This window comes from Rhagoletis zephyria, unplaced genomic scaffold (genome assembly GCF_001687245.7).
Source record: "Rhagoletis zephyria isolate East Lansing unplaced genomic scaffold, Rhagoletis_zephyria_1.1 Rzeph_scaffold_07728, whole genome shotgun sequence".
NCBI lineage: Eukaryota > Metazoa > Arthropoda > Insecta > Diptera > Tephritidae > Rhagoletis > Rhagoletis zephyria.
Window position 1 is genome coordinate 4,676 of NW_016164810.1, and position 14,257 is coordinate 18,932.

The window sequence follows — 14,257 nt, forward strand, 5'->3', positions numbered from 1 at the left end:
CATATTTTTGTAAGTAAGCGTGCAAAATATAATGAATTTATGTTCATTTATAAATTTATAAAGTCAAATTTTTCTGCAGTCATAAATTTTCCTGTTTGTGCAGTAGGCTAGTAAGTAACTTTGCTAAATTTTAGGATAATGAATAAAATGAATGTGCTAAAACAAGTATGTATGTACATTAGTCTGTTTCAAATAAAACAAATATTTTGTTTTTTTTTCGGTCCCATATAAAAAGTTCGTTGTCGGTCCCAAAAAACATATTTGTGGCAAAATTGCAGCCATCTATCTTCATTTTTAACCGACTTCACAAAAAGGAAAAGGTTATCAATTCGTCGGAATATATAAATATTTCTTTTATGTATGTAACCGCATAACTTTGGACCACGTAAACTGATTTCTATAATTCTTTTTTTAAAGGAAAGGTGTTACCTCCCAGGTTGTCCCATTCTAATTCGGTTTAAATCCGATCAACTCAAAGTAGACTTACTACATTCCAGTTCACCATAGTCACGGATTCCCTCTCAATCTTATAGGTAGCAATTGATGGTGGAAATGAAATGGATTCGGCTAAATCCCTTTGACTATGCAAGAGTTTCCACTACTTGATGGGTATGTATTAACAACCGATCATTGATGTTTATGAATTACAGCTTAGTCGCATGGCACCATTTATGTTGATCAGCAGTTTCTTCATTTGCATGAATAATTTCAAATAATTTTTTTTTTTTTTTAGCAAAATCTAGCAAATTTATTTATTTGAATGGTTGACAAGGTATGCGTGAAGTCAACTGTGATGGACAAAAATTATTCAAGCAAATCGTAGAAAGTGCAACAACTTACAGTAGCCTGTATACCTAACTAGGCAAATAATAATAGCTTTAAAAGTAAAAGTTGTTATGTGCTCAATATAAGACTTCTTTCTTGAATGCAATTGTCAAAACTGACGCCAAAAATGTGGATCTGATTCATTGATCTAAAGTTAACTAATAAAAGGATAAAGAAGCGGCCAAATATTTAAATTTTAAATGTGCCTTCTATCAAAAGGTCATCTACGCATATTCCTTAAGAGGGAAATGTCGATGACGAACCAGGAAAGGGACAAAAGCTCTCACTTTTAGAAATCAGGATAAAGCTTTGGCACATCGTTTTCAGAAAAAAATCAATGAAAAAAGTTAAAAAAGGGGCATAAAATGTGTTTAAGAAAATGCACCGTTAACAAAAAGAAAAAATTTTCAAAAACCAACACTATTTTACAGCCACTTGAAACTTGAACTTTCTTTTAATAAAATTTAGTGGGCTACAAAACGGCATATCCGAAATTATTACTAACTTATTCATTAGGATAGCGCACCCCTCTGTTGCCATTTTTTTTTTTTTTTTAATTTATATAAAATGTTAAACTCGGACTTACACGTATAATGTGCTATATTCTTATAAACAATTTATGTATATGATATATATTATATCATCCTCTCTATGCTACATTTGTTGGTACTTCAGGTAAGGGAAAAAATTTATAAATTAGCTATGCCCAAAATGTATTTTACAAAGTGTGATTGAATTTCACATTGCCCTCATGAATGTCAAATTTGAAAAATGGTGCGTTCGTTTGTTTATATTTTTAACATTATACCCCTTAAAAGAGAGCCACACTGACTCTCAATCACAACTTATTTATTATGTACACAAACAGTGCGTCACAAAGCCTATAAGGCCACCTGCAAACATAAAAGAAACCGTTTTAAATCTTGTATGATTTAAAAAATAAAAGATTTAAAAATTATTATTCTTTATCAAAGGCATAAAAATCGTAAAATAATGGTAAACTTTTATTGGAAAAATATGAATCAACTTTTAACGGCTAAATTATAATTTGTATTATAAAGATCATAACCGTTACGGTCCCTGCGAAAACCTGAAATGGGACCAGAACACAACGGCTGTACGGAAATGACTGAAAGTTATCTTCTTATTGACGCAATTCTGGACCAAAATTAAAAAAACGAAGATGGTGTTCTTGACACCACAAGCTAGATTGCGAATTTCCCTCAACACTTGAACACAGAAAATTTCAGAAAAGACATCAATAACACTGTGAAACACGTAATGTAATGTAAAACACAAAACTAAAAACAAATCGATTTAATAGTTTTCCAAATATCCCGAGAACGGGACGAGGAAAAAATTTTAAAAAAATTTTTTAATTTTTTTGGGGTTTTTTTGAGTATGCAGTTTTGTAGCCCATTAAACTTTAGTATAATAAAGTGGAAGTTTTAAGCTACTGCAAAATTGCGTTTCTTACATACATCAAAAACCGATAATATAAATGCTTAACTTTAGACACAGCTTTATTTTTAATCCAACCTTTAAATATAAAATGAGCTTTAAAGTTAAAGGTTACTTCAGAAAACGACCCTTAGAATTTTAAAAATATGGGCATAAATTTTGAGTGCCTATGACAGTGACCGTAACGGTTATGATTTTTCTGTATAAAGAAAATCATAATTTTATTGCTGAAATTTTATTTCTATATTTTGTATCAAATTTATTAGTTATTTTATGATTTTTATGTTTGCAAATTAGAATAATGTGTTTTTTTAATTTTTTTTCGATCAATTTTTTTATCGTTATTTTTGATTTTTTTCGATCCTATTATAACCGTTATTTTCAGATGTAATTTTGAAGATCATAAAAGATTTAAATCGGTCATACAAACGCAGTGTTCATTACAACTGTTAAAAATTACCTAAAGAACTAAAAATTCAAAATAATTATTATTTTTAATCGAAAAATAGAAATCGCAAAATAACGATTAAATTTGACGGAATAACTAAAAATTCAAATCTAACGGTTATTCTTAATCGCAAAAATGATCTAAAAATAAAAATCGTGATATTTAAGGTTTTTTTTTCGGCCCCTGGTCCATAGATAAAATTAATACAGTATTGAACAGTGGGATTTTTTTAAGTTTTTTTTTCGATTTCCATAATTTTTTTTTTTCAAAAACTTTGTGTCATTTATTTCAAAAAATATATTAATCATCCAGATTGCACTCACCTTACTATTACTGCAATAATAAATATCCGACATTTTGTGGCTTGTTTCTATGAACGATCTATCTTCGAATCTAACGTCAAAGATTTTTTGCAAAAGCAATTTCCATGTAGAAATCACTAGTCTCCTACAAAACTTGAATTTTTCTTCACTATATACCGTTACAATTTTTTATTTTCAAACACTTTCTTTTTCTCTCAATTAAATGTCAAGGAATTTTGCACAAAAACAAAATGTTTCTTTTAGTTTTTAGAAGTGCGTTAAGTGCGAAAAAAGCGAGTAATTTTTCCTTCAATGGCAATGAGTTTTTTTTTTTTTTTTAATTTAATATTTTAGACCATATTTGTATGAACATGTGCATACATATTTGCATAAATACAACTATGGAATATAAAATAATATCAAAACAACAAAGAAACGCGAAAATTTAAAAAAAAAAGTCAACAACAATGCGGTTGACGGCAACTTTCTACTTCAGCGCGCACATTGCAATCCGGTAGCAGCACAACAACAATAACGTGAGTTACTTATTGTACTAAGTATGTATGTAGGTATGTGCATACTATGTATATGCAACCACAGCAGCAACAGCACAGCAGGTATCTCGATCGTCAGCAGCAATACCCGGCGATCTTCGTAGTCATGAGAGAAGATAGTAATGTGCTTAGTTATAGGCTGCAGCAGCGATACTTTTCACCGGCAGGGGAAAATCGTTGCCGTGCAATTTCTTCAATCAACTACGTACATATGTATGTATGTACGTATGTACCATCAGTTGCCGGCAACAAAACACAAACGTGCACTAACGTTATTTATTACAAGCGCACCACACTAATGCCTATTGAGAAAATCATTCACGAGAAAATCGTTAGTTACTGCATCTCTATATAGGGATTGGTATATACTATATTTGTATGTATATACCTACACTTGTGGTCAGCTGATTAAGTCAAGTGACAGTTTGACTTGGTTTTGCTATTGTCCTTTTGTTTTTTTTTTAATGTTTACATTTTTTTATTAAAGTTTAGCACTTTACCTAACCAACGCCACATAAATCCACATTTCAAACTTCTTGCAAAAATTAAGAAAGTTCAATAAACTTCAACATTTGCACCCAAAAATTATAAACTTTTTATTTAGATTTTTTAGATGGTGCTAGGCACCCATACGAATGAAATTGTCGAGCATATTTTATATGGAAGAAAACGCACAACACCGTCAGCCAAAAAAATTATTAAAAATCAACGCGATTTTCTAGCGTCTTGAAATTTGCACTTTAACCTACTAAAATTTAACGAACTACAAAACTGCTTACCCAAAATTTTTCTAAAAATTCTGAATAAAAAGTTGAAATTTTCGGTTGCAATTTGTTAAAGTTTGTTGAATTTTCATAATTTTTGTACGAACAAACAAAAGAAAAATAGCCAAAACAAGTCAAAATGTCACTTCACTTAATCAGCTGGCCACAAGGGTTTGTATGATGTATATTTGTGGTTAAGTATCGTTGCACTTACTAACGCTGTCAGATAAGTTGCTGACGTTAACGTCTTTTTACAGATATTGTTTTGTTTTTCTATTCTGACATTACAGGTTTACACTTTTACGCGAATCGTTACAATGTTCAACTCAAATTTCACATTTTTTAAATTTTCTTTCAATACCTTTGCTGCAATTTACAACAGCTCAATTGTTTGTTCACATTGACGACAAGTGCACGCAAATCAAGAACAGTGGAAGCAAAAAAAATATATATATTAAAAAACTAGTGTACAATAAATTGCCACAACACAGTGTGTAACAGCGTAAATTAATAGTAAACAATATTGTTAATTGTACTTGTTGCCAATTAGCGGAGCAGAACACCCCACACACGTTAGCGGCTACGGCTGCGCGATGAAAGGTACGTACATATGTATGTACATAGGTAGGTAGGTAATACGATAGCGAAAATTTCACGCGCCGCTCCTTGCTTGCAAACGGATCAGAACAAAAGCAAAGCGTCAAGAATAAGTACGTAAGCAATTTAAAAAACGCCAAGTCAAACTGCAACGGTCACTGCAACTAACAACGATGAATTTACACTCTCGCCAATTCACACTAAACCGACTCAGCACAAAGCTCGAAACGAACTGAAAGTGCACCATTCAAGAAACAACCAAACCAAGAAAATCATCTGGCTACCAATAAAATAAGCCAGCAGCAACGTTAACGTAGCTAGCAGCAGCAGCCGCAGCAGCAGCAGCACAGCTGACTTCACCTCTTACTTTTTAACATTTACCATTTAAAAATTCCAGTTTTGGTGTAATGCGCGCTGAGCAGGCGCTAGACGGCTGTGATGATCGCGCTGTCGAACCGCGCTGTCAGTTGCTTGTCCACATTTTTTATGGCGCGTTCAATTGGTCTAAGCTGGTGGAGCAACTAAGATTGTTGTCTTCAGCGCAGCATTTCCAACTTATCGAGGAGTAACAGCAATTGATTCATTGACAGCAGCAATGGTTATTGCGAATACAGTTGTTGTTGTTCCTTTTCTTGCAATTTGTATGTTGTTGGTATGTGAGTTCGAGTGCAACTTGTTTGTGAGAAGAATCGATCAAACGAATATTTTTCAAAAGCAGTGACGTGAACTGGGCGAAAAATTTGATTGGTTCAGTTCAGCGGTTGCACCCTAGGATTGGTAATACAAAAGGTTTTTTTTGGCTTTGAACCAGGGGCTCGTTTCAGGAATTAAAAAAGAAAACTCGTATGGAATAATTGCTCAAGTCGGGAGGCTGGCTTAATAATGTGCTACAAACCGAAGCGCACCGTCAACGAACGATTGAGCCCTATCAGTGTGGGTTTAGACCTGGCAAGTCCACCATAATAATAGAATAAGAGATTGGCGCTTACACATATGTTAGTGTTTGGCGGAGCTTCTCCTCTGATTTGTGGCGTGCGACTTGATGTTGTCACACAAAGAGGAGGGACCTACAGTTTTACGCCGGCTCCGAACGGCGATTGTATTTTTATGAGAAGCTGTTTTTCATGGCAGAAATACACTCGGAGGTTTGCCATTGCCTGCCAAGGGACGACCGCTGTTAAGAAAAAACCTTTTTTCTATATTTTTTGCGATGTTGCTTTGAACAGGTCTTGAAGCCAGACATTGCGGAGTGCAAGCGCGCACTGCTTACCACTACACCACAGCCGTCGACAAATCCACCATAGACCACATCAATACGCCAAATCTTGGAAAAAGCCTGCGATAATAGAATCGACACATACCATATATTTGTCGATTTCAAAGCCGCTTTCGACAGCACAAAAAGAAGTTGTCTTTATGCCGCGATGTCTGGATTCAGTATCCCCGCGAAACTAATACGGCTGTGTAAAATGACGTTAAGAAATACCACCAGCTCCGTCAGAAATGGGAAGGACCTCTTCGATCCGAGATTTCAGACAAGGTGACTCCCTTTCGCGTGATCTCTTTAATCTGATGTTGAAGATAATAAGAGCCACAGAACTGATCTGCCGTATGCCGACGACAGCGACATGATATGCCTTCTCGGGATTAGCTAGAGAAGCAAAGCGAATGGGTCTGGTGGTGTAAGTAAAGTCATCCCACGTAGTACAAAAATCAAACTCTATAAGTCACTCATCATGCCTGTGCTGGTGTATGGCGCGGAGGCATGGACAGTGACGACATCTAATGAGGCGGATCTTGGAGTTTCGATCGAGATCATGTCGTTCAAGGCGAATTTATATAAGGTGGTAACGACAGCCCAAAAACAAAAATTTGCTCTAACAAATTATTCGCTCGTTGATAATCAGCACAAAAAACAAATTTACAACAAACAAATCATTTTGACAATCAGTTGAAATTAGAAGCACTGGTAAGACCACTTATATGAATTCTCCTTTTGATGTCGTTCGAATGTACAGAAATATTCCAACACTGAAAGTATTCAACGCGGATCGCGATGCTGGTAACAGAGGAAGAGGAAGGCCTCCTCTGCGTTGGAAAGAGCAGGTGGAGAGGAACTTGGCTTCACTTGACATTTCCAATTGGCACAGAAGAGAAACGACTGGTGTGCTGTTTTAGACTCGGCCAAAATCGCTTAGGCGGTTACAGCGACAATAAAGGAGAATAGTTAATAACAGGTAAAATTACAAAATCGATTTCAAATCATTTCTATATGTAAGTTGGTTTTATTTTCCCAACCTCCCTAAATTGATTATAAATCGTTTCAGCTTATTGATTAATTTATATTTTTTTTTTCCTACTTATACATTTTCCACGACTGATTTACTGCTTCAAATTAGTTATGACATAATATATCGACGACGAATTGCCTCCACATGTGTGTGCATATGTATGTATGTAACTTTATTTGAAGGTTATGTAAAATACATTTATGACTTTGCACTCCTATTAGATTTCACTTAAATAAAGCAGAAATAAAAAATAAAATTACGACGGAGGCAATGGTTAATGTCAATTTTAATACTGTTAAATCAAATTAACTTACTGAGGAACTCAATCTTCTCAACGCGACCGCCAAAACAAAATTTAATGAATTACCGGAGGCAAGTCTAACGATTACACTGTGCAGCACTCGGCTGGATTTTGGACCAAACCAACTTTTTTTTAAGAGACTGAGTCATAAGTAAAACAAGTAATTTCTCCGTTTTTCGAAGTTAGCCTCCGATTAAGGTCTATATATCTAGTAATAACAATTAGCCAGAAGAAAATTTTTATGAGAATCTTTCCGTAGAGGTAGAAGGAGCTTAAAATTTAATTTTTAAAGCTAGCTTTTTTAGCAAAAACACTCCCGCTTTTGTTAAAAATGCTGGGTTTTCAAATTAGATGCTAAGTTAAGAAACAAGAATATAGAGACTACCTTGGTTTTCAACTGAACGTCAAGTTGGTTTTATTTATTGGAAATAATGCTAAATTTATTTGTACACGAAAACAATGACAGTAGTTATTATTTATGATCAGGGCAGGTAAAAATATGCAAATGCTTGAAAAAGCCTATTTTGCATATTTTCGGCAATTTTGTTGGTTTTTACGTATATGCATATTTGGCAACATTTCATGCATTTTCTGCGGAAAAGAAACGATAGATTCGTGAAACCAGGCGCATTCAATACATACTCCTGCTATCACCTTGTATGAGAATTCGCCTTGCGTGTAAATGTGTATGCATGTAGGTTTTTAGGTACATATATTTATTACATGTATTATTTAAAGTGACAAAGAAAAGTAAGTACATATGTTTTTTTTTTGTTTGTTTCTCCAATAAATATTTTAATTTTTTTTTACACATACATATTTATTAAAATATTTCTCCCATTGGTTTTAAAGTGATTTCGTGTATCTAAAAAATTAATAACCGCATATTATATATTTATTTCGTTGAAATAAAATCATAAAATTTCAGCTACCCACCTGTACGTGAGGCGGCGTACGCAGTGCAAACAAAACCGCATCGGCTATATTTTCTGGCTCCAGGCGCGCCATATGTTTGACATAGAAATGAATTTCCTCAGGAAATATGTTTGTGTTGACGGCACCTGGGCAGATACCCTTTGGTAGGTGACAAGGTTAAGCAGAAAACGAAATAGAGTATGTTTAAGATTTTGTTAATAAATATAAAGCAGTTTCTGATGAAATGTATGTAAATATAGGTTTAGCATATATGTAGCATGTAGCTTGAATGACAGTTATGGGCATTTACAATAGGGGTATCCACACGATAGTTCAACCAAATAGCTGCATAGCTGTGAAAGCCCTTTTTTGGCTTATTGTGTCTGAATCTGCAAAAATTGTTATCAACAGTTGTTTCGTTACGTGTTTGATGGAAAAATTAACAACGAATGCCAAAAACTTTTTTTTTTATTTTTCATAAAATAAACACAGCTGAAATACTTCGTATGCATTCGTGTGAGTGCGGTTTACCGACTACCAAGAAATTATCGACTTGTGCACCACCATAATTTGATGGTCGGAAGCCGGTAAAAAGATTCATCAGCACATTTTCAATACATTTTGAAGTGGGATAGGGCGTTTTTGAACCAAATTCTGAGATAGGATGTTTTTCAACAAAATTCTGAAATAGGGCGTTCTTGAAAAGTTTTTTGAGATAGGGCGTTTACGAACTGGCTGCCGAGATAGGTCGATCTTCCACTCAGCAATCGATATGTGCAAATCCTCAAAATGTCAAGAGGGAAAATTCAACAGATACAAAAGAATTTTAATCAAAATTTTCAACTTTTCAATTCCATTTCTTAGAAAAATTGTATTTAAACAATTTATTTTTATATAGAAGAAAACACACTTGAGACATGCACCTTATCATACCAAAATTTAATGGCCTACAAAACTGAAAATTTTGATGAAAATTTTTTTGGATTTCTTGAATTTTTGTCGAGTTCTATATGAAATTGAAAAAATTTATTCTGCTGGTGTTTTCTGTTGCAAGAACTATATTGAACAAAAACAAGGAATTTTCAAAAAAAAACCGACTTCAATTCTCATAAAAAAAATATATGTATGTATACATATATTTCATGATCCAATGATCGGATCTAAACCAGATTAGTATGAGACACTACCTTTCCGATGCAAAAAAAAATTATCGAAATCGGTTGACGTAGTCCAAAGTTATGCGGTAACATACATAAAAAAGAAATAAATAAAAAATAAAAATAAATAAAAAATAAAAAAATAAATAAAAATTAAAAAAAAAAATATTCCGACGAACTGATAACCTCCTCTTTGGTCGGTTAAAAATAAGAAAAAATTGGTATGGAGAATATAAAGAAAGAAACGTCAGCGTATTTATATTTTTGACACTGACTGTATGTACTATCTACGGATTGTGTCACAAAGCAACTGTACTTATAAGGAATATATTGGCACAATTCTCACTTGTACCTTCGTTTTTGATCTGGATTTTAAGTGTCCTGGTCGATTGGTTCAGGCTTATGGCAGCCCTACATTCATGTAGTTGACATTGTAAAATGTGTAGTATGCATGGTATTCTGGGTTTTGGTATGACATCGAACATCCAGAGGTCAATCAAGCCAACCTAATAACTCAAAATTGGTAAATTTCCACATTCATGCTTCTGGCATAAAGAGGACGATGTAAAATTTATGTCATACGCAAAAAATGTCGCAAAAAAAATACAAACAGGGTATTGCCATATTTAACGAAAGTAAAGTGGAAAGTATATATGTATATTAGAATTGGTCGAAACCAACATTTAACCTTTATAATAAGTGGTTCGGTTTTCGTTTCAGGTGAAACATTCGTGCAAAATGTCGGTTCGGTTAATGGTTAAGTTAATTAGTAGAAAAAATCGGGTTCCTGGTTCAAAACCGGTTCACGACCCAAATTAAAATACTAAGGACTGTCAACTTTTTACGTTACGTTAGTTACGAGTATTATACATATTTATAAATAAATAGGACTTGGCCAAGAGTGATAACTAATTTTCTCAAAAAATAATGAATAAATGAAAAATATTCAACTTTAAGGTGCTTCTGGCAGATTTAGCTATAAGATAAGCATATTGAATATAGTTTAAGTCAAAAAAGTTAAGAGCAATACTGTACATTACGGCTGGGAGTTCTATCTGGTTTTTTTAATATCCGGATATGCGAATATCTGATTAAAAATCTGAGTATCAGAATATTCGGATATTAACTACATGTCCTGATGAAAAAATCAACGGATATTAGCCAGATATTCGATACCCGGATAGCCAAATTAAAGGATATGAACTAGATATGAACGAATATTCCCAGCCCTGCTGAATATTCATATGTAGATACAATTGTACATAAATAAAAAGCTTACGGTGCTGCTATGAGTGTGATTATGTGCGCTATCACAAACTCACCGTTACTCGGACCTTGCTTTTGTGCAACTGAAATTCTTGTCGATACGTTTCCGTCATGGCTGTTATGGCAAACTTAGTCGCCGGATATATATTGAAGCTCGGTAGCACATCGATAAAATTCAACACTTGTTGTCCCGCAATGCTATTGATGATCAAAATATGGCCCTCATTGCCACGCTTCAGCATGCCTCGGAAGACTTCACGAGTACACCACAACACCGCCATTACATTGGTATCAATTACCTGGCGTATCTTCTCCGTGTTATTGTCAGCCACCAGTTCCGTCTCACGCGTAATACCAGCATTGTTGAGCAAAACATCTGCACCACCCAACATGCGTTCAGTCCAATCAAATGCCGCTATAACTTGATCCTCTTTAGAGACATCGCAGCGGCGTGGAATAAATTGGGGCTGCAGTGCTGGTGGCAAACTTTGCTTCAGCTCCTGCAGCTTAGCTTCACGACGTGCGAGGCCGACCACACGAAGACCTGCTATAACCAATGCACGGGCACAAGCGGCACCAATGCCACCGCTAGCGCCAGTGACCACCGCCAATTTACCTTGCCAACGTTCCATTAGATTTTGAGAGTGCTTTAAAAGACAGCTGCCTGGCAACTGAATAGCAAGTGCATTGCATTGTCGTTCATTTTGCTACGAGTGAATATTTTAATATTTATATTTGTATGTATTTGCGTATGTAGATACCTCTTTATGCTTTTGGATGCACATACATATGTACATTAAGGCGTATCACGAAAAAAAATAATTAGCGTGTGTTAGTTTTATTTGAATAGTTATGTCGAGAAAAAATTTTGGCTGTAAAATTTTTTTTAGGCTTCCGCTAAATCGCGTTTTTTGCTATAACACGATCAACTTTTTTACTTTCATATGTCGTGATACGGCTTAATGTACATGGATATATACAAAGATGACAGTTGATCCAATTTTTCGCAATATCGATTACCAGTTGCGCTTATTGGGCTTCTGCCGCTTGCAATCATTACATATCTCTATGCCAAATCATTAGCGTTTGCAGTCGCATTCAGCATGGAGCGTTGGCAAGGCAAAGTTGCTATGGTAACTGGTGCCAGCAGCGGCATCGGTGCCGCTTGTGCCAAAGCATTGGTCTGCGCTGGTTGTGTTGTTGTGGGGCTAGCTCGTCGCCAGGAGCGGATCGCGCAACTCCAACAAGAATTGCCAACTCGAGTGCGCTCCAATTTGCACTCCTACAAATGTGACATCACGCGTGAGGAAAGTGTGCGGGATGCGTTTAAATGGACCGAACAGAGGCTTGGCGCCGGTGTTGATATACTGGTGAATAATGCCGGTATTATAGCGACTACAGAGCTAAGTAGGGCACAAAATACGAACGAGATACGCGCCACCATCGATACGAATCTGTTGGGCACCATTTTTTGTACACGCGAGGCTTTCAATTCGATGCGTGAACGCAATATTGAGGGTCATGTAGTGATTATTAATAGTGTAGCTGGATTACAGGTACCTAATTTGGGACCAGATTTGCCATCATTGAATATATATCCGGCAACGAAGTTCGCTTTACGAGCGATGAACGAAATTTATCGACAAGAATTTCAGCGACACAAAACACGCGTACGAATAACGGTGAGTTGAAGGCGAATATGTATGTATGTATATTAGGCATTAAGCACATAACTTTTTTTATTTAAACATACTTACCTATGAGGACAGGATGATGAAAGACCAACCAATAACGTTTTTGTCAGAAGGTGGTACAAAAACTCCGAAAAAAAATACAATTTGTCCTTGGGTGGCGAAAGCATATGTACATACATACTTAGACATACAGAAACTTCCATATCAACTAATGTAGTAAAAAGGGGAACATTTTGAGATCATTTTTACTCCCTTTTGAATACTATTTTTAAAAAAGTGTGTATTCAAAGAATTATTTTACTGAAACAAGTCAGAAAATAATAAACATTCTTAGTTATTTTTTTCTTTCTTGTTAAAAGATCGATTACACTGTGCTGCACTAAAAAAAACCCGGGAAGTTATGTATATTTTCTGGTAGGTCTCTTTGAGTGAAACAAGAATCGAAATATGAAATTCGCCAAACACCCCGAAAATTTTGATTTACCGTTAAAAACCCGGTTTTCGCACTTTTGTGCACTTATAAGCCTGCAACTTAGTTGATTACGAAGCGAATTTCAGTTTATTGCCGGGTTAAAAAGAAGAAACTTAGGCCTTTAGAATGATATATATGTGAATGAAGAAACCTTATGACATCTGTGTGTATTTACCCAGCAAAAATTTATTTTTTACTTTTTTTTTGCATTTTTTCAATTTCGGTGTGGTTTTTACGCACTATTTTATAAGAAAACCATGATAGTCCTAAATTGATTGTAAAACTAAATTTAATAATGAGTAAAATGAACGTTTATTTTCAAAAATCGGATAAAAGTTTACTGAGTTAGTCAACTTTTTATGAAAACAAAATTTTTGAAAAAATTTTATTTTTGGCTCTACAACTCAAAAATGTTTGCATGACAATTTTTTTTTTAATTTCACATTGTCTATGATTTCAAAGTATGGCGATCCCGCGAGCCGCATCAAATAGGTGGGAAAAACGTTTTAAACGCCCTATTGGTTATAGCTGAAAATGTTGTCCTACCACCACTGCATTTAAAGCTAGGATATATGAAACTATAGGGGTATTCTAGCAGTCTTGCAAAGCCCTTGCACGTGTTCAAATCCATACTTTGCGATCATAGAAAATGTCAAATTAAAAAAAAAGGTCAAGCAAACATTTTTGAGTCGTATCGACAAAAATAGAATTTTTTCACAAATTTTGTTTCAATATCTCAATAAAATTTCATCCGATTTTTGAAAATAAAGACTCGTTTTATTAATTTTTTTATTCTCTCATCTGCTACTTTTTCATCGGTTCTATCTCTTGTTATGATTTTTTGGTATTTTCATAGGACCTCAAATTCGTAAAATTATGAGCGACGTGGGCTTTTTGAACAAGCTAAGCTCTGTAGAAAAACGTGCATGGAAGAGTTTTGTAGCGCTGTGCAATAATTTCCTTGGAAACCACAGAAGCGACGACTATGTAACGGTTGTTAAAGTCGAGGTCAACAGGCACAGCTTCCAAAACCTACTAACCAAGAAAACACACTTTTACTAAAGATTTTCAAAACAACTTGGCCAATTGAATAAACTCACCTGGAATTTGCAGCCAAAAATCGCTCTGGTACTAACACTTTAAAAGTTTTATTTAAGTTTAATACATCCTACCAAAATCTGTGAAAAACGCAGTTTCGAAAAAAACTGTT

General features: G+C 34.7%; 2 protein-coding genes across 2 annotated transcripts in view; one reads left to right on the plus strand and one right to left on the minus strand.

The window, feature by feature from the left end:
• Nucleotides 1–8,242: 8,242 nt before the first annotated feature.
• On the minus strand, nucleotides 8,243–11,540 carry LOC108374450 (farnesol dehydrogenase). The gene is made up of 3 exons (XM_017630427.1): nucleotides 10,938–11,540; nucleotides 8,480–8,617; nucleotides 8,243–8,408 (listed from the first exon to the last, which is right to left on the minus strand). The coding sequence occupies exons 1-3, from the start codon at nucleotides 11,511–11,513 to the stop codon at nucleotides 8,367–8,369; spliced, it is 756 nt and encodes a 251-aa protein (XP_017485916.1). The 5' UTR covers nucleotides 11,514–11,540; the 3' UTR covers nucleotides 8,243–8,366.
• Nucleotides 11,541–11,984: 444 nt separating this feature from the next.
• Nucleotides 11,985–14,257, plus strand: part of LOC108374449 (farnesol dehydrogenase) — a 7,894-nt gene continuing 5,621 nt past the window's right edge. Inside the window, exon 1 of the mRNA XM_017630426.1 lies at nucleotides 11,985–12,563. Coding sequence (XP_017485915.1) covers nucleotides 11,985–12,563 — 579 coding nt within the window. The remainder of the gene's footprint in view (nucleotides 12,564–14,257) is intronic.

Excerpts from the sequence above, each read along its gene's own strand:
- LOC108374450 (XM_017630427.1), bottom strand. The coding sequence starts at position 11,513 with ATGGAACGTTGGCAAGGTAAATTGGCGGTGGTCACTGGCGCTAGCGGT. Across the intron at positions 8,618-10,937 it reads AAAGCAAGGTCCGAGTAACG|GGTATCTGCCCAGGTGCCGT; the intron begins GTGAGTTTGTGA and ends CACCTACCAAAG. Across the intron at positions 8,409-8,479 it reads GTACGCCGCCTCACGTACAG|ATACACGAAATCACTTTAAA; the intron begins GTGGGTAGCTGA and ends TTAATTTTTTAG.